The sequence below is a fragment of the Brachyistius frenatus genome, unplaced genomic scaffold (assembly GCF_029030835.1).
Source record: "Brachyistius frenatus isolate BFR_SWC_R1_liver_20210118 unplaced genomic scaffold, ASM2903083v1 Contig_62, whole genome shotgun sequence".
NCBI classification, from domain to species: Eukaryota; Metazoa; Chordata; class Actinopteri; family Embiotocidae; genus Brachyistius; species Brachyistius frenatus.
This window is the reverse complement of record NW_027210661.1, coordinates 332,144-353,502: the sequence shown is the minus strand read 5'-3', so window position 1 is coordinate 353,502 and position 21,359 is coordinate 332,144. Positions and strand designations below refer to the sequence as shown.

Sequence of the window (21,359 nt, the reverse complement as noted above, 5' to 3'; positions counted from 1 at the left end):
CCAGAGTTAAAAATTCTATAAAAGTTTCCGATTTGTGAATCTGTTGTCGTATTTGTAAAGATGCAGTGTGGTTTATACATTCAGTCACATCACTGCTCTCGTTGCTCTGAAACAGTCGTGTTGATCACAGTGGCACATGACAAAAAAAGGCCATGATTGATGAGCCACTGTATTCTGACTTATTCCACATAAACAACACAACAATCTTGACAAACCAGTCTGATGCATGTATGGGGTTATTTTCTTGCAGCCAGGTGCCATTTGCATGGAGCATTTACAATTTTGTTATTTTTCACTGACTATTTTATCAAATAAGAAGGCTTATTTTTTTTTATTTTAAACAATTCAGTGATTGAATAAAGAACAAAGTGGTAGCAGCGCCACAAACCGATGTGGTTTTGAAACAGCAGTCAGCAGTATGATTTGCCACACTCCACTATACCTTCTATCTGTATGCAACAGTCCCCCCGCCCCCTGCTCCCTTCCTGTACATGGTGCACTCTGTGTGACACTAATATACCAAACTTGATGCACAAAGTGAATTATACTTGACTCATCATTTTTTTTCTCCTCAGGCAGCATCCACATCTAAGAACAGTAATTGTTATTTTGATTCTTAAATGCTGTGTTGTGCTTCTGCTTGGGGGCTGCGCCATGGCTGTGACCTTTCTTGGCCGCCGCACCCATCAATCTCTTCTAATCTGATTCTTTCTCTCTCTGACCGTGCCATGACTGTATATTTCTATATCTGTCTAATCCCTGTGGATCAGTTTTGGTGCACTAACATTTTTTTTTCCAGGTATATCAACAAACAGTGTGTTTTTAAAAAACATTTTTTTTTAATACATTTTCATAAAAATCTGTAATGTGTTTCTGCCAATATCCAATAAACTAATATTTTCTCGCACTTTTGGTCGATTGCTGATACCAATATTTGCATGCTTTTTTTCACTTAGCTGCAGAGAACATCAACTGTCTTCTGCCAAGGGATTAACATATTATACTTACTCCAATGGCCCGTTAGCAAATGCAGATGTAAAATACAATGCTTTGCAAAATGTTCACATTCACTGGGGGAAAAAAATAGAAAAACGTGATACACATGGAAGCATGAGGGGACCTACACAAAATCAGGGTGGTGGTTTCATTGTTGTGGCTGATCAGTTAAATGCAGAACAGTTGAAGTCCTGCAGCTGTTGAGTTAGGACATAGCACCATCTGCTGAAGAATCTAAATAACAACAGAGGGACTGATTTACATCACATTTATTTGAAATAATGAGTTTTATTTTAGTGGGCTTTATACTTAAAGATAGCAGTAACCCACCACAACTCTAATTTGCCTGGAAAAATTAGTGATTTAAACTGTTTTTGGAGAACTGCCTTTATTCTTACTTCTTTGTGTAAAATGGTGCAAAGTTTTTCACTAGAACAGTTTTGTATGATTTTTTATTTTTATTTTTTTATTTTTTTTTTACATAATTATAACACCAACAAAACAACAACAAAAAAAACATGACTGTGACATACATGACTGAGTAAATTGTAAAATATAATTGTTGTGCAGGTACAGTTACAGTAAAAAGTAAGTAAACCCTTATTTTAATTTATTTTTTTATTTTTTAGAAACAGTTTCTGTTCAAGTATATCTTCATGTGTTGTTTCAGTTTAATAAAAAAAAAATTTTAAAATTTAATTTCCTTATTTAGTAATGGGTAAATTGTGTCAAGTCTGCCTGATTGTTTTTTTAAAATTTATTTTGTTTGATGTTGTGAAACACTTGTTCTTTAAATGTATAAAAGGTCTATGAACAAACTGGCATGACTTGTGTTTTCTGCATTAATTTGTCATAAAATTGGATTTGATCTTCTTCTAAGTCACAAGTACAGACAAAACAGAAGGTATAAGGACAAACATTGAACACAACCATTAAACATTCCTGGTGCAGTAGCATTTGTTACCTGATCAAACCTCCTGTGCAAGCAATAACCTCTATTGAACACTTGGAGCTGTGGATCAGACATACATATATTTCAGGACAGATTTTGGACCATTTTTCCTTACAGAGCTTCAGTTTGGCCATATTCTTAGGATTTCTGGTGTAAACGGCTCACTTGAGGTCATTCCAGTATTTCTGTTATGGTCTGGTTTCTGAGTGGGCTGCTCCAAAAGGCAGCCACCTGAACATTTCCCTGTAGAGTAGATCTTGACAAACTTGAATCCATTTTCAATGATGGTAAGCTCTCTTGGTTCAGAGGCAGCCACGTATCCCTAAATCATGACCCCTCCCTCCATCCTCAGCGGGGATGATGTTTTCATTTTGGTATGCTGTGCCCTCTAGTCAGTGGCATATGAATTGTTGCGTGTTCTACATGATCAATTCAACCTTACTTTTATCTGTTGCTGTGCTCCTCTACTATTTCGTCTTCTTCTAACCTCACTGAGCATTCTGTGTTATACTTCTGGTGTCATTTTCCAAGCGACCGTTTTTTTAGTAGCCTCAGTTTGTTTAACTTTGGGATAATGAATACCTATACTCTCTGTAACCCTTACCAACTCAAAATCAACAATTCTTGATGATGGCATTATAATAATCATGGTACCCAGAGGATGAATCTTAATTACTTCAGTGATCCCTTGATTTAAATTATTTATTTTTTTTAGATGTATTTGTCCCCCTGATATTTCATTACTAACAAGTCAGACTTGTTATTTTTCCAGTGAAATATTATAACATTCACTAGACGGACTTGCACAAGTTTTGTGTTGGTATAAACATGGCTGGCTGTACCATGAGGTTTACATTTGTGGTTTAGAGTGAGATGTCTGCAACTATTTGATGACTAATTATACATTTGAGAATAATCATGTCTTGTAATAATTTTGGTGAATTTTCACTTTTCATACTCACAGCTTTAATTTTGGGTGATTTAGCTGCTTATCATTATTAACCTCAAAAAGAGTTGTACCCCCCAAATTGCTGCTTGTGGCTATGTTTTCAAATCATCTTTGACCAAAAATGTTTACCATTTTGATTAATGCTTAACAGCAACATGAAGGAAAAAACAAAACTAGATATCTCGTGAAATCAAGTTAAAATGTTAATCTGTTCAATATTTTGCTTGATGACTAAATACCTGCAAACAACGGCATTCCCATGATCCTCTGTTGTACCTTGGGCTTAGTCCTAATTGCCAGCTGTTTGCAGCCTAACATGCTACGCTAAGATGGTCAACATGGTGAACAAAACCACACATCCACAAAACCGTTTTGTGTCACAGATTTTAAGCACGATAAATTGATAAGAAAAAAAAACAGACAGTGGTTGAGATAGGTTTCGGTTTCCAACACTTTTAAAGTGTGTATGTGTAGTCTAGTCAATGTGAGATTAAATACAAATACCCTTTGGTATCCTTGTGTCTAGTGATAACAGAGGAAATTCACGTGGAAATGGGGTGAGAGGTAAACATTCCTTATGACAGAAGTGTTGCATAGTCAACTACTGATAAAGAGCTTATCCACTGCTGTTTCCTACGCCCAGTCTCATGATCAAGAGGCACAGTGTGGAAATAATAAACCTCAAGATTCTTACTGCGGTATATTTGGTGGTGAAAACTCAAGTTTATAATAGCTAATTTATGTTCACAGTAAAATCCCCAAACGACATGAAAGTACAAGGGGCTCTGTCTGTTGAGATTTCTACCAAACGATATGAGGTGAAAAATAGTCTTAGGACATCACAGTTACCCTCTAAATAAAACATGTTGATATTTATTAGTAATTTATATGGCTCTGTAATGTCAAATGGTGTGCTGGCAGCTGTGGGATCTGTTGGCTCTTCAAAGGAGAAGGCTGATGGTGTTATCTGTTTCACATCGTCAGCAGATTCCATGAAAACCAAATAAAACCAAAAGTGGATCTTTTTTATATAATGTGTCAACTAGCCCCAAGTGCATGTGTTCTTTCTGAATACGTGCGTCATCAAGATGTGTTTTTCTAATGCAACTGGGTCTTGTAGTTGGAGCAAAGTTACAGAGGGGCTGTATTTATGGGATTGACTGGATTTAAAGTACTTTGCCAAGGTTCTTCGTAATGTAATAATGACTTGTTCAGTATGTGTTTTTAGTAGATTTCGAACTGTAAGAGATGTGTGCTTGTCAGTAGGATGGATCCATCATTGGTTTTGATCTTTTCATTGGCTTTTTACATATTTTGAATATTGCCATTTTAGGATTTAGTATGTAAATATAAGTTCATATGCAGCTTCCAAAGAAGGATATACTGCAACCACACATTACACTCAAAACTAACTATTTAAAAAAAAAAAAATAAATAAAGACTTTAGTTTGTTATTCAAGCTCCAGCATTTTTATTCTTTCTCTAATCTGAAACCGCAGCAATGGTTTGGCTCCTCACAATCTTGGCAGACCAGGCTGTCCATGTGACTGTTGTTGCCTGATTCATTTGGATTAGTAACTGATTATCTTATTCCACTCTGTTGCCAAATACCATCCTTAGTCCTACTAGGTAAATTAAACAAACACGCCTTAGGCGGGATAACCTTTATTGGAATACCGAGACAAACAATAGATCTTTCTTCTTTCAGTCTTGAATAAAACCAGTGGCCCAAGCGGAAAACTATGTAACAGATTCCTGCTGTTATGAACAAGTCTGCCATTTACACTTGCAATTCCCACACTTCATGGGTGCAGTATTTGACACTTTGCATTGAAGTGTGGAGTTGTTCCGTCTCAAAGAAAGAAACACTTGGACTGTACAGCTCATCAACTTATTATGTTACTTCTGGACATGATCCAGTTCTTTTGAGTGATGGTGGTACCTCTTTTAAGGTCAAACTTTAATTTCATAAATGTCTGAAGAACTTCCTTTGCTATTTTGTTAAATGCTTATCTCTATCTTATATCTTTTTTCTGTTTACCTCACTGTGTATGAAGCTAATCAAAAAAAGTAAAAGCAATTCAGGGCAATGTTTTTGAAAGCATCATCACTTTGCTTTTAGTGCTTAAATGTCTAGACTATTTTATCTCAGTTAATTTAGTTGATTGTTTGTTTAGTAGGACCGAAGAAAGGCAGAGGGAAAAACAAGCATGGGCAGTTAGTTGAGATGCACCATTGGACAGTATTCTTGTTGGACTGCTGATAGAAGGATGGACCAAAAACACAAGGCATGTGCACAAAGCATTATGCCATGCTCATAATTAAAAATGGACAGGTTGCTGCTCTGTTCCTGGCCTATAGTAACACAATAGTGTGTGAGAAGTTAATAGGTGTATAGTTAGTTTGGCTGAATAGATGACATGGTAAATAAACATTTTGTATTTTTTCCACTATTGTTGCTTTTTTTTTTTAGAAATGGTAAAGACACTCTCACAGATAGTCAGGGATATGGTCCAGTCATGATCTTTCTGATTTCACTGCATTTCTTGTGGAAATATGCACTGTTATTTGTAAACAGACTTTTTTGGATCTGACACGATAAACACCAAATATTGAATATGGCATTGCGAGATTGAGATACATAATTCTACTATAAATGGGCAAGAAGGGTCAAAAAACAAACAAACGTTGCCCACGGTGGGGCATAACAGCGAATTGGTATACGATGATGGTCTCGCCTTTTTTCTGTATTTTCTGGAAGCAATAATACTTTAACTACCTGAAGAGATGTTGCCCTACTTTCCAATGCCTGGAGCTTGCTGCTACTCACAGCTTTAATTTTGGGTGATTTAGCTGCTTAACCTCAAAATGAGTTTTACCCCCCAAATTGCTGCTTGTAGCAATATGTTTTCAAATAATTTTTGACCAAAAATGTTTACCATTTTGATTAATGCCTAACAGCAACATGAAGAAAAAAACAAAACTAGACAAACCTAGACAAGAAGAAATATTGTGGTGTGGGAACACCGTGCTCCTGCGGAGCTCTTGTTGGCAGAGAGATGGAGCCCAAGTGTGTACTTATAACCCCATTTTCGAAAAAAAAAAAAGTTGGACGCTGTTTAAAATGTGAATAAAAACAGAGTGCAATGATTTTTCAAATTGCAGAAACCCATATTTAATTGAAAATAGATTAGAGACAACATATTCAATCTCGTAATAGAGAAATTGTATTGTTTTATGAAAAATGTATGCTCATTTTGAATTTGATGGCAGCAACATGTCTCAAAAAAGTTGGACCAAGGGCAACAAACGACTGGAAATGTCATGTAACATTTAAAAAAAAAAAACTAAAAACCTGGTGGAACATCTCACAACTAATTTGGTGAATTGGCAACAGATCAGTAACATGATTGTATATAAAAACAACATTTCAGAGAGGCAGAGCATCTCCCTGCAGTGATTATGGGGAAGGACTCACTATTCTGTGAAAGACTGTGTGGGTAAACAGTGCAAAAAGTAAAATTGTGAAGAATCCGGTGACATCTCTGTACGCAACGGACAAGGCCCAAAACCAATATATAGCGTTTCTGCATTAAAAAAGTGACACAATTCTGTTGTGGAAATCATTTTCTGGGTTAAGAAACACTTCTGAAAACAATCCATCGCTGCATCTACAAATGAAGGTTAAAACTCTACAAAGAAAAAAAAAACAGATACAAACATACTTTGTGATAAATTCAAATTTGATATTTGTTTTTGAAATCATGGACGCCGCATCCTCCAGGTTAAAGAGGAGAGGGACAAAGCCAGCATCCGTGATGGTGTGAGGGTGTATTAGTGCACATGGCATGGGTAGCTTGCACATCTGGGAAGGCACAATTAATGCTGAATGATATATTCAGGTTTTGCAGCAACATGGGCTGCCATCCAGACAACGTCTCTTTCAGGGAAGGTCTTGTTTATTTCAGCAGAACAATGTGAAACCACATTCTGAATGTATTACGACAGCATTGTTCCGTAGTAGAAGAGTCCAGCTGATAAACTGGCCTCCTGCAGTCCAGACCTGTCACCCATTCATAACATTTGGCGCATCATGAAATGAAAAATACCACAAAGGAGACCCTGAACTGTTGAGAAACTGAAATCTTATATCAGGCAAGAATGGGACCACATTTCACTTTCAAAACTCCAGAAACTGGTCTCCTCAGTCCCCTAATGTTTACTGAGTGTTGTTAGAAGAAGAGGTGATGCAGCACAGTGGTAAACATGATCCTGTACCAACTTTTTTTTAAACGAGTTGCTGCCATCAAATTCAAAATAAGTATATATTTTTCAGAAAATAATACATTTTCTCAGTTTCAACATTTGATATGCTTTCTTTGTTCTGTTTGCAATTAAATATGGTTTTACATGATTTGCAAATAATCACACTCTGTTCTTTATTTACATAACAATATTGTCTCAACTTTTTTGGAATCGGGGTTGTATTTTAAAGAAAATAAACATTGTTAGAAAAGATCACATACTATAATATATAGCATGTCCACCCAGAGTAACTGCATGACATAAATCTATAGCAGCGCTCGTATGAAGTCAAAAGGATCTTTCTCTGTCAGGCCTGTTTTCTTTTATAACAATTGACATGAAGTTTCAAAGGAACTCGGTTAAGGAAGACAAATGTTTCCAGTTAAAACCTCTTTTGAAGAGCATGAGAATCCTTTATCTTTATCGATGACTTTTTTCTGCTCAAGATGGGATCATGAATTACATTATGTCTGACATCAGTTGGCTGAAGTTAGCAATGCACCCAAAACAATTTCTTGATTTATATAATAAAAGATCCTCCCATTTATCGCAGTCTCAACTCCGAGCTGAGTGCCCTCAGATGCCTCTCGTCATGCAGCCCAACAACTTTGCCTCAGCAGGGGCTCTGCAAATTAAAAAGTTACAAAGTTTGCCGCTCATACTCACTGGCGGGGGAGGAGGTCTGAATTGAGTTCCGTAATTATAAGAATTTGATGTGCCTCTGTAGATGTGTTCATCTTCCAAGAACGTGTATGCATAATAGAAGGAAATGTGCCTGTCTGCATGCAAATATGTATGTGGGTTTACATGGGATTACGCGGGCAAGTAGACACACTTTAACGCATGAACACTGATTCACACACTTCAGTACTCAAACTGCTTGTTTGAGTCTTCAGACATTTTCACATCTGCTTGAGCTACCCCCACACGCAGCAGGGTGTTGGGCAGCCACGTGGCATAGCCCTGCACAGCATGGCTCTATGTAGATGAAGACAACATCCCTTCCCACGCATCCTCTGACACCCTCCACTGACAAGACGCGAAGAGGGATGAGCGCTCCATGAAAGATTCACAAGCGAACTGAGGTGGTTCTCCCTTAGAAGCTGAGTGGAGGCCGATGGTTGGAGGCGAAAAGGAGGGAGGGAATTCCAGGGAGAAACCCTGAGTGTGTGAAGTGCGATTTTGTATTCAGAGAAGAGATTTAGTATTCTACTGCTCAGCAATGAGCAGTCTCTCAGAGGCTTTCACCCTCTGACACGCCCTGGATCCTGCAGATTGCATCTCAATAGAGTTTGACGGCTGATGGAGGGAGACACTTGCTCCTAAACACCAGCTGTGGGGGTTCAGCATGTGGTTGAGGTTTCTGAGATGAAGCCTGCACACAAATATAACTGTGTAACATCCAAACCAGTGAACGGAAGGCAACCCTGGATTGTTTCTCTATCTAAAAACATGAAAAGCTGTAGTGTGCTGCAGATATTGTAGCCCCTCTTTTTTAAGATGCCTTTTTATGAGTAAAGACATATACTTTTCCTTTATTCTTCTTTTGCAATGTGAAACGGCCCTGAGAGAAAGTAAAGTAAATCTCTGAACACATTGATGTCATCATATAAGAACACACCAGCTATATAAACGTGCCCTTTTGGCCATTTCGATATGGATATGGTTTCTAAATAATTTCGGACCCGAGCTGCCCCTTTAACACTTAGATCCTGCTTAAAACCATTTAGGTCATTACCCTCAGTGTTGGGCCTCTTTCAGGAAGAAGTGGGCTTAAGTGTCATTTACTGAACAAAAACAAAATAACTTCTTGTCAAACTCCTGCAGCACGAAACCAGTTCCTCCTGCAGTGGTTGGAAACGTGAGTGCATCTGAGTCATATTCCTTCTGATCAGTCCTGCCAGGAATAGAGATATCTGATCCGACTCTGTCACCAATAATATAATTAGCTTTGGCAGCCTTGCAACCATAGCTACACTACAGAGTTTTTTCTTTGGCCACAAAGTCATGAGTCACACCGAAGTCAACTTGGAAACCTTATATTAGAGAATAACAAAGAATAACTGCAGGTCACAGACGACAGTGTTGTGCATCAGCTGCAGGTCTGGAGTGACTTTTTTTTTCTTCTTCTTCTTCTTCTTCTTCTTCAAGGAATCAATAATATCGCTGACGTTTAAATGTCTTTTACAATGAAACACTGGGGTGGTGGGGGGGGGGGTTCAAAAACAGTCTCTACAAATGGAATGGATGAACCACCGTTGATTTATCAGCTGTAATATCTGCATCAGTCAGCAACGTGGTCCAAAGTTTTGTCGCGCGTCCTGTGCAAAGCTGTTCGTGATTAGGAGGCACCTGAGGAATTTGGCGTCGCAGGCAAAGGTGGGACTGTTCCGCCTCGTGAGCACGCGGTGTGCGCACTCCTGTCTCCATATCGCCTGGACTCTTCAATGAATCCTGCTGCTCCGCGAGGCAGACATGCGTTTCGGAACGCGCACGAGCAGCGAAGAAAAAGCTCCGAATATGCACGCCGATCCCCATCAAATGACACCGATCACGTGCTGTCATATTTAGCTCGTCTGGATCTAAAAATTTTTTATTTTTTTATTCCGAGCGGAAGCTTTGTTCGCGCACCCGGAGTGACTTGTTAAACACGCGCAACTCCCAGCCTGTTTGCGTTTGCACCCCGCGCGGTCAGTAGCTGGGGACGCACGTTGTAAAATGAGGTTGGGAAGCGTAATTTTATTCGTCGCTCTCTGCTCATTTAGCGCTTATTATATTTATGAACCCATTCCAGAGGAGATTGAAGAGAGATGGAAACTCATGGTGACCAACTGTTTCTTCAGAAGTCTCAGCAACCTGGTAAGGAAAAAAAAAAAAAAAAAAAAAAAATAAAATAAATGATCTTGCCGACTATCTTCCCATTTACTGTAGGTCTGCTGGTAATCTACTGATAGATACTTTGGAGATAAAGCTCCGTGGCTCTTTGGCATTGCGGGTATACGTGCACATATTTCGTGTACCAGTTCAATATATGGTGAGGTAATTTAGTCATGTGTTAAAAGAGTCTTAACAACATTGCAAAATTAATTTGCCCTTGTTTGTTCTCTCTGAGCAGATAAGGATGCAGGTTAAACGTTTATTGATTTTGCTGATGTAGATATACATGCTGGCTACATCAGATTATGTCAGATGCTAATCCATGTGTTCTTTAGTCCTGCTCACCTGTTCTAATAATAGAACCTATTAAGGAAACTGGCCTCTGTTTATTGGCCTGTTTATGGGCGTTGGACGCCTGGTTTACTGTAGCTCATTGTGCTACAACTAATTGAACCTTTTTTTATTATTTTTTTTTATAGGTTTTAAACACCATTTTTATGGTTGTAACCGAATTTAATAGTAGTATAACATTAAAGAGCAGTGGCTTTATTTTGCAAAATCTTTGTCTCTATTGAAAGTTCAACATAACCTTCTTGGTCCATCTAATTTAGAACATGTTACAGTAGTTTGAATACTGCAGGTATATGTATCAAGAAAATATTTCGGATTTGATAGAAGTGACAGAGCAGACTGTTGCCTTTAACAGTACAGAGTAATATTGTGTGTGTGATGTAGGGTGGATAGTATTTTAGTTTGAAAAGACTAATTATGTCGACTCAAAATAGTTTGGGTATGAAAATTATAAAGAAGTTTACAAAGGAATTATCTTTGTCATTGTTATTATTATGTAACACGCACCAAAAGCTGTAAACACTGAGGCTGCATTATCCAGTTATTGAGCTAAATTTGAGTTCGCCAGGCACAAATTATTGTCCAATTACAAAAAAATGTATGTTTATAACAGGTTTCTCTTGGATGCATGTGGACATTAATATAAAATGTTATTTCCTCTTTTTAAAGCCAAATTTGTAACATTTTTAAATGAATTTAATTCTGAATGTTTTTATGGGATGTTACAGTAATCTGTTTTTTTTTTTAAGCCATTTTTATTCCAGCATTTGACATCGCATCAGTTTTGTTCTTTGAAAGGGCAAAACTTTGAATGCTCAGGTCTTTTTCTTTCAGACTGATAAGTGCCTGATGGGACTGGGAGTGTGCATGTCTCTGATGACTTTGTTGTATAGTTGCAGCAGAAGGGCATCAGCTGATTAGCCTGACGCCAGCCACTGCGTCAGCAGAGAATATGTCGTTGCAGTATATTGTATCTTTTAATTGTTCTCTAAAGAAATACCTCGAGGCGTCTGTTGACATTTTCCCAGGCAACATTCATGTAACTCTTAGTTCCCCTCTCTCCCTCTGTGACACATAGTCCTTTCTGTTTTGAATATTATGAACTTTACTATGGCTTTATTATAGGTACAAGAGGTAATAATGATGACATGCGGTTTGACAAACAATGCTAATTTCTGTAATATGTCTGTCTTTTTCCTAATGCCGTCTCTCTATTTACATTTCCAGGCAGACCTCAGTGAATTACTGGGGCTGAAGGATTACATGGGGGTAATGTACGTCATTACCCTGGTAGAAAAGATAGTACCTGTGTCTGATGAGCATGTCATAGTGACAGAGGCAAAGTTTGACGGAGTGGAGGTGGTGCTGTACCAGCCGAAGCACCGGGGTGGCCACACTGATCTCAGGAGAGCTGTCATCTACCTGCATGGTGGAGGATGGTGTCTGGGGAGTTCCCGTAAGTTGACGGGTTGGCCTGTCTTCTCCTTTAACACATTCAGTTATGACTCTGGGACTCAAAAGGATGAATGGAAAGATAAATGGATGGATAATGCATATTATTGTTTTACGTTCATCACACAGCAATCTCATTATTACTTACAGAAATGACTCTGAAAATTCACTATTCGATTGATGTGACAAATAACATATCGGCCTCATATTGACTCGCAGTGACAGCTCTTATGACAGGATGATGAATAATGAATAAAATAGCTGACACTCGACACAGTGGAAGGAAATAACACACCGTCTGCTGGGGCGGTGGAAACCTCAGAGGGTGGTAACTCTTGCTGATCCAAAACGTAAAGACATGACATGCAGTTTGACACGTCTCATGCTGTTCTTGCAATCTGTTGAACGGGTGTAACAAATACAGTAAAATGGGTATTTTCAGGAAGTACTGCTGTGCTACAGGGCAAATTCATCTCTCATACTGAAGCGTCACATCCATGTGAGGTGATGTGTGATGTCAGGAATAAATGGATCCTTTATTGCAGAGGATAGTGTTGCTTTAGAATCTCTCTTCTGATCTGTGTTTGTCTTGTTTATTCAGGAATGAGTCCGTACGATCTCCTGGCCAGAAAGATTGTGACTGAACTCGATGCAGTGGTTCTTTCTGTCGAGTAAGTATTTCATATTTTAAGTCAGCTATGACCAGCTTCTGAAATAAACTGCTGTGTGAAAAATGATGACTTGCCCACAAGCAAGAAGTTAAAAGTACTGTAGGAGCGGGATATACTGCAAGTCCATTATTTGGCTACAAAGTCCCTGTTTTATTGGTATTATTGATATTTCAATCTTACTGTTTCCCCCACTCGTTCTTGCTGTCTCACACATTTTGTTGTCATATATGCCTGTCCTCCCTCATTAGTCACACCCTAGATCAAAGTGACAATGCAGCAGGGTGAAGCTAACAGGTTTTCATTTGGGACTTGCCCTGTCACAGCTTCACTCACTGTTGTTTTTTTTGGCACGTCCGGCTCTTAACTTTGCTTCACAGTACCGGAACTTTCTTTTGCCAATACTGCCTTTATCCTATTTTTTTCAGCTTCTCTGTCAAAAAGGGAACGTTTTTCTGCTTTTTTAAATGTATTTTGTCATGAAGTCATGCTTTCTTTTTGTGTGTGTATATAAAGTGTTTTTTTTTTCTTGTTGAACAGTGAGATTTTGACAGTTTGAGTTTGCCTTGTCTGCCTAATCTGAATTCCTGTCTGCATTTGCTAGGGGTTCAATGAGTATTTAGCATTTCACATTCTCAGGATCAGTCATGTGAAACATTTGGCTTGTAGTTTAAAATACGTGTAGAGATGACACCAGCAGAGCATGGGTCAGTGTGAGAAAAGAAATTTGAAATTCAAGTGAATGTATAGAGTTTATTTCTGTAGTGAAGGAGTGATTTTGGAGCAGCTGCTGTAACACTTAAAATGAGGAATATTTTGAGTTAATTTTTTTGGATGTAAATTCAATTACAAAGATATTTCATACATGAAATGGTTTGGAAAGAAATTACCTGAAAGAAAATCAGCAAATTCATTTATAGTTTTCTTGATTCAATTTTCCAAAACAAAACCTATTTTGTTTGCCTTTTATTAGTGTAGTTAGATTGTAGGTTTATATTACCAGAAGATCATTTTTAAAATAGGTATTTGTTATTGTTTTACCACATCTTCTTTTAGTGTGCACCTGTCAGTTGCTGTAAATGTCCAAAAAGATTATTTTTGGCAACAGAGGAAATAGATTTATGATTTTGAAAATGTTTTGTCTAGATTCTAAAGGTAATAAATAATTGTGTGATAATACTCTACTGACCAACTACATAAAAAGAAAAACAAGACCTGTTTGGACTTGTTTCAACAAACTAATTTAGGTAAGACTTTGGCCAGTCAGAATTACATTTTGTAATTACAGTCTGTGAACTGAATGCACATATTTGTGTTTGCGATCTGTTGTCCCATTGAAAATGTCATCATGTTCATCACTCACTTACATTTTATTCAAAGCACCTGACCTTCAAAGCTCATGTTTATTTATTACGAAGATTTAATCTGCTTCGTTCTGATTTTTCAGGTACCGCCTCGCTCCTGCTCATCACTTCCCTGTCCCATATGAGGATGTATATCATGTGGTCAAACACTTCCTCCAGAAGGGGGTGCTGGCCCGGTACTCTGTGGATCCAGGCCGCATAGCCGTGTCTGGGGATAGTGCTGGGGGGAACCTGGCAGCTGCAGTCTCCCAGCAGGTACTGAATCTATTTTTTCTTTATAGTGTCAGCTCTGTTTTTCTGGTTCACGTGTGAAGACTTTCTGAAGAGATGGAGCAAGGATAAAGAGACAGTATACCATAAATATTCTGATATTACCCTGCACCACGAGAGCATCTGTTCATTGTTGGGTCTGGGGTGACCAACTGTGATCTTCTTTTTTGAATAACTTTGTCTTACACATCTCAGCCAACTTTTCTGCAGCAACTACATGTATTTTAAGCCGATATGAATTCACATATATTACTATAAAAAGAGCAGTAAAAGGAGACAAAATTGTCAAAGGCCAATTACAATTGAAAAACAGCTCTCACAAGATTTAGCCAGTTGTATAATTTTGCCAAGGGCACTTTAGCTGTGAATGAGGGACAAGAAAGTGTTGTTCATTCATGCAATCTGGCCACAGTTTTTTTTCATCTTGTCCAAAGAACCTAACTGGCAACCTTTTGGTCCCAACCACTTTTCACCCTCCAGGCCACAGCCACTCCTTGTTCTGGGGTTGTGCAATATAGCCAAGGCTTTGGGCAATTAACAGGACTGCACTTGGCAATGCAGACTGTATTAGGATTATGGAATCACTGAGTGTCTTTAACATTGATGGGCAGCTTGATGATGCTTAACCCACAGTAAGAGGAATTGTCTTGACCTCAGCCTGTGGAACTGAACAGAAATACTTGCCTTCAAAGTATTTGGAATCTGAGTCAAAATATCTTCTTTAGAGTGGAGTGGCTTGTGAGGTTGTTGGAATGAGCTGAGTGAATATAAAGCAGTGTTGGAAGAATAGGTCTCCACTTTAAACTGAGAGACAATGCCTTTCCAAGACTCCAGATGACACAGCGGAGATTAAAACACCCTTTTCTTTTTGGCAGAAAAGCTCTAAAACTGCATTAACACAGTGAATTCTGTATGCAATACACCTTCCTGGTGAAGGTGATATGTGGCCCGCTACATCCCCACCATGCTGACGGATGGTTTCTCGCAATGACACCAACAATATTTATCGGAGACTGTAGATTAAAGCACCAAATGAAACCATGACATCATGCCAAGTCATAAAGTTGAAGTAGCTTTTATAATTGGTCATATAATATCAGTGCCAAAACACAGCAGTCAGGCTTCCATTTAAGACATCAATTTAGAGGGAATTGCCTGCTTGAAATTACAGCAGATGAAAAGTGAGGTGAAATCAGGGGCACTTGTTCCTACTGTAGGTAGTCCGGCTACTGGAGAAGAAAACTATAAAAGTTTTTCTGCAGTGCGATGGGCAGCAGGTACATGAACACATAAAATGAAGGCTCAGAGAATAAGCCTTACCAAGGCAAGTAGTTCTCCAGAAGATCTCCTTGGAATTTAATTTCGTAGTAGTGATGTAGGTTCAGGTTGTTCTTCTCATATATCCTCCAGCTTTAGCACAGTTCACACAGTACATAAATAATATACAAATAAAGACTGGACTCTCCCATCTCCAGCACCATAAACACATATCGTTCACTTGGTAACTGACTGAGTTATTAAAGTTTGACCATCGGTTGGTCAATTGCTATGGCCGGCTGAAGTAACACCACTAGTCGGTTAAATGCTACTACTATCTGCTTAGAATAAAAAGTTAATCTCATGTTTGTAACCACCTCGATCAGTTAAGGTTTCAGTCGCAATAGTGGAAGCTGAGAAGCTCAGACATCCGTTATCTCACAACTTCCTCTAGTTTGTTCCAAAGGGTCCCGAACCGCTTTGCGATCTTATTTTCACAGTCATTATGCAAAGTTCATAGTCATAGGTGAGCGTAGGAATGCAGACTCATTGGTAAACAGAGAACTTCTCCTAATGGCTCAGTTCCCTCTTCACCACTACAGTCTCTTACAGTGGCTGCATTAAAAGTCCTTGTTTCAAATGAAAAGCCTCCCAGTGTTTCAAACATGTTCCAGCCATATACTAAGTTTTGATCCTGTCTTCTTGAGCAACTGTAATATCAACCTAAGAATCTAGAATTGCTTTACAGGCCTCAGCATGATCTTTCATCTCATAAGACACCCAGTCTGCCACTGCTTCGTATTGTCAGATGTGACCCATGACAATCCACCCTAATGCGTCATGGTTGACTCCCATAGATGAAAGCTTTATGTCTTTTGCTTTCCTTTGTCAGATTTCCCAGAAGGTCAGCCAAAGTACCTCTCAGACCGAAAACACAGAACTGGTTGCCAGCTCAGAGATATATTTCCTGTAACTTCTGGTGCATAGTAGTATGATACATTCTGCTACTGAAAGATTTATGACACATCCACTGTTTTCACGTGGTCTTCAAGGGACAGTAATGCATAAGGACAGTTTCCATTGCTGCTTTATTAATATTTTATTCTTTTGAAACACATTCTTACCTAATACAAGTGATGTTCTTACTTTTGGAGGATGTCGGAAACTATCCTTTTGTTTTATTCAATGGCCATACAATCAGAAAATATGCTTTAAGTTTCAGTGGGTAGGATTTAGGGGGATTTAATGGCAAATATGAAATGCAATTTTAAAAACGATGTATTCATTAGTTTATAATCACTTAAACCTAAGAATTGTTTTTTTGTTACCTTAGAATTAGGCCTTCCTAGGTAGCGTGTCCTTTTCCACTCAGCGAATGTCAAACCACAAACTTGCTCTACAGCATTAGTCTCAAACCTTTTTTCCTCTGAAAGCTACTTTGATTAAAATGTTAAGTGTCCGAGTGCTACATGACTATCTCTAATATTTATTCACATAGCTGTACTCCACCAAACCAGCTAAATAAGCTTCTTTTCTGTGAACAATAATAGATTGATACTCAACACACACATACTCAACACACTCACAAGTTAAGTTTGTTGGAAAAACATTTTCTGAGCAGCACTGCAATTCCTGGTATTAATTAATTTAACTGCAGGGATTTCAACAGATCATCGAAGAAAAAGACAAATGGGGAACAGTGAGGTGAAGCAATTTTCCCTATTACCCATGACTGCTATTTTTAATCGGATGATGTTGGTTTACTTATGAACGCTGTCTGCTCATATTTCATCAAGTTGAGAAATACCCAGTATGCTCAATATTCTTTCAATAGAATTCATTCTCTCTCTGTTTGTCTTAACAGTTACTAAAGGAGCCTGGAGAGCATGTTCAGATAAAAGCCCAAGCACTCATCTACCCCGTGCTGCAGGCTCTGGACCTGAACACACCTTCCTATCAGCAGAATCAGGACATGCCCATCCTGCCCCGCACTCTTATGGTGCGATTCTGGAGTGAGTACTTCACTAGTGACAAGGCCCTCTTCAGAGCCATGATGGCCAACACCCACAACAACCCCGAGTCTTCCAGCCTGCTGAAGTTTGTCAACTGGAGCGCCTTTCTGCCAGAAACATACCAGAGAAAATACAACTACAGTGCCCCTGCTGTGGTGCAGGGAGCTGGAGGGAAGGCTGTTGGAATGGATGGACTATCTCGATCTTTTGCTGACCCCAGAGCATCACCCCTGCTGGTTCCAGACTCGGCCTTGCGCTCTCTTCCCAAGGCTTACATTCTGACATGTGAGTATGATGTTCTCCGAGATGATGGGATCATGTATGCCACACGGCTCCGTGCTGCTGGTGTTAAGGTGACACATGAACACTATGACACAGGATTTCACGGAGCGGTGATGTTCACTGTGTGGCCAACCGACTTCCTGATTGCACGTCGCATGACAGACAACTACATAAAATGGCTCAAGGAAAACTTGTAAAAACACTTGACTCTCAATACTTATTCCAGTTTTCCACACGATGCACCAGTGGTGGGTTCAGTGGGAAATTTTCCTTTCTGGTGTTTAACTTTTTGTGGTGTATTTCTTTTGCGTTGGTCATGCTATTTTTGTGTAAATATATTAATTTAATCTCTTTTTCCTTTTGCCCAAGGACCTGCTATCTGATCTTATGTCCATTGCACCAACATTGGTATTATTGGGTTGTAACTGAAACCACTGAAATATGTGCTATCCCATTAGGGGTTTAAAGAATCCAGTATTAGTTTTGGAAAAACGGGAAAGACCGTTCACAATGGCCTGTTTGGCCAAAGGTAACATTTATCATAGAGCACCGGTCATGCTGAAACCCAACATTGTTTTGATGTGTTTTCAAAACCATAACTTGTCTTCAAGAGTTTCTGACCCTACAATAGAGGTTGGCAAGTAGTATTCTGTTAAAAACAGTGAAACAGTTTTACCCAAAGAAATCTCATCTAGTCATCTGAAAAGCATTGGCTCTCTTTTCGGTTTCTATAAAAAACAATGTACCATTTTTATTGGTACATTTCTTATTTACTTTAAAGAACCTCCACGTTATGGCTACATACAACTGAATTTGACAATCCACTTTCCAAACAACATATTTGTATTAATTAGACCATGCTGTAACCAACAAACATGCTTTACGCCCTGCATGCACATTTTTCTGATTAAGCTTCGATGTGATGTAGAAATATGGCAAAGAGGGAAACTGGGAATTATTAATGTGGAGCCTTAGTCTTTACAGAACATCGCAAGTTGCAGAGTTCCCATGATAAGATTCATAGGCTGTATGCAAGTACGTGCGTGCTCTGACTTTTCTTTGTCTAAATACCATGTTATAGAAGTGTCTGCAACATGTCCTCATACCAAATTGGCAAGTCTATCATTAACTTGTGTCATGAAATGGGACATGACTGGGTGAAAGTCCCGTGTTTGATCCATCCAACCGACACGCCCTACGCCGGCTTTGTCACGCTTCATCACCTGACTTCCTCCTTTGCTTCCATCATAACTACCACGGCCACTAAAGGTCGCGATAAATGTGAATGTAAGTCGTATTAAGCTGCTTGCACAGACGACCTATACGGCCGTGTTTCAGGGGCGGGTTGTCCGGTATGAGTAAAGAGCTTTACAAACAGTAACCCAAAAAGCACTCTCATTTGGGAACAAGAGTAATGGTCATTGACTCATAAGTTTGACCTCCGTCATATTAACGATAATAAGCTTGTTCTGCTTCCAATGTACACCTGTCTTTGCTAAAGTAGGCAATGACACAAATGCTGGAGCTTTTCGAGGCAGTTGCCAGTTTAAAACCAACGGCCAGTGTGATGGTGAATATTGTAAATTCGAATTGTCTTTAGACAGTAGATTACATGACTGGCAATTTGACTGTATGCTTATCTCTTGTTTGTGTATTTATGACTGCAAGTTGTTGTCTCTGTTAACGTTTAGTCCCTGACCTGTGCTTGAACACCACTAAGCAGAAATGATGCTGCCTTTTTAAAAAAAAAAAATTCCCTGATGCCCTATAATCATTTATTTGAAACCATGTCACTACTATTTGTCTGTGTGTGGGTGTCATCATGCTTTGAGATTTATGCAAATGAGACAGCTACTAAATAGAAAACATGTTCTCTACTTATGCTTTATTATTCAAAAAGAGTTACAATTGATATGAAACAGCTGAAAGTCTCAGCTTTTAGGCATCCCATTGTTTGAATGTCACTTGTAGTGTTATTGTTTTTTTTTTTTTACCAGTTATAAAGAAAATATGGTGTCACATAAAGAATGTAACTTTTAAAATAAGCTTTAAAAAGATACATGGTTCTTTTGCTTCAACACTTCTACATTCTCAATTGTAAATATGACTATTCCTATTTTTTCTTGGTTTCCCTGTTGGAGAGCATCATTTTTCATTTTGATGTTTTATGACAATAAAATGACTGATCTTTCACTATCAATAAATTGTACTTTGTGTGCCATCACAAATCATGTGAGGACAGAGAGACATGCTACAAGAGAAAGGAAAGATGGACAGAAGTGTCCTGTTTTGGTACATGATAGTACAGCACATTCCATTACACACACCGTGCTATGCTGAGAAGAATATAGACTGTTTCAGATGCACCAAATCCAGTTGGCGTCCCTGTTGGATCTTGTTTACTGTTCGTAAAGCTGAGGGCGAGCACAGTAATCTGCAAACATAATGCACACTGTGTTCACAATCTACCTGTTAAATCCACTAAACACACCTACACAGCTTCTACACAAGAAGTTGAAAAAATACAAGGGTTTATTTTTTTATTTTTTTTATTGCAGAGAGGATGATTCATATGTGTGAATAAACCATTTATACAAAAGAATGATTCAAATAGGGCAGCCTTGTTCACCAGGACACATTAAACAAAATACTCCATGCCTCCAGGGTGCAGAGTGGACTATGTGTTACACTTTGCTAGTCATATTTTTTTTTTTTTTTTATCCCGGCTTTGTGTGCATGCAGGCACTCTACATGTATATGCACCTATTTATCCCTCTGTGGATGAAAAATGCATCATATAAATTCCTTCTCACCAGTGGAGGGCTAATAACCGTAACGTCAAATGGATTATGACTCATCAGTCATTAAAGTGTTAACGTGGAGTAGTATTGTACGGATTATATTCACATGCCGTATACAGTATGTGTTCTGTTCATGCACAGACATGTGAGAAAGAGTGTGCACATTGATCTTGCAAATATGAAGGCCAGTGAGGACTCTATTTTCTGTATTAATTTAGAGTCTCAGACAAATTTTATATTGACTCGTTCCAGAATAAAAACTTTGCTTAAGAAACCATTAATTGAACATATATTAATCATCCTAAAAGCAAGAATAAACACTGTGTGCCCTATAAAGCCCTTGTTGCTCCCATATGTTTCCACATTGGCATTAATAATGTGCCATCTCATCTTGCCTCTGTGGTATGGTTGTCTGAAATGCAATATTCCTAAAGTATTATTAGAATTAGAAATCACATGACACTGTATGTCATTACAAGCATCATGTTTTGAATTCGACCTTGCATACTTACCCGTTCTTTCTTGTTGGCTCTGTGCCAGTACTACTCCTCTGGTTTTAATATGAAACTTCAAATGCACACTGGACACGATCCAATATTTCGTCTGTTTCTTTTCTTTGCTCATTCCAGGAGAGAATCCAAACTAAATGAAATGATGGATCCAGTATGTTGTTATTAATCATCACAAACAGAAAGCATGAGATCCTGTTTGTGGCATCAAAGCCTTGTTGAGTTAAATGTGTTTAATGGGGATGCATAACTTTAGTTATCACTAGGGCTGCCCCCAAATGTCGGATCAAACGTTAGTCAATGAGAATTACCAT

At 38.6% G+C, this 21,359-nt stretch overlaps 1 protein-coding gene across 1 annotated transcript; it reads left to right on the top strand.

Annotated features, from left to right (window-relative positions):
- Nucleotides 1-9,593: 9,593 nt before the first annotated feature.
- Nucleotides 9,594-19,933, top strand: aadac (arylacetamide deacetylase). The gene is made up of 5 exons (XM_069706281.1): nt 9,594-10,061; nt 11,658-11,886; nt 12,484-12,553; nt 13,998-14,169; nt 17,306-19,933. Exons 1-5 carry the CDS (start codon nt 9,921-9,923, stop codon nt 17,930-17,932), a joined length of 1,239 nt encoding a protein of 412 aa, XP_069562382.1. The 5' UTR covers nt 9,594-9,920; the 3' UTR covers nt 17,933-19,933.
- The last annotated feature ends 1,426 nt before the right edge of the window (nt 19,934-21,359 follow it).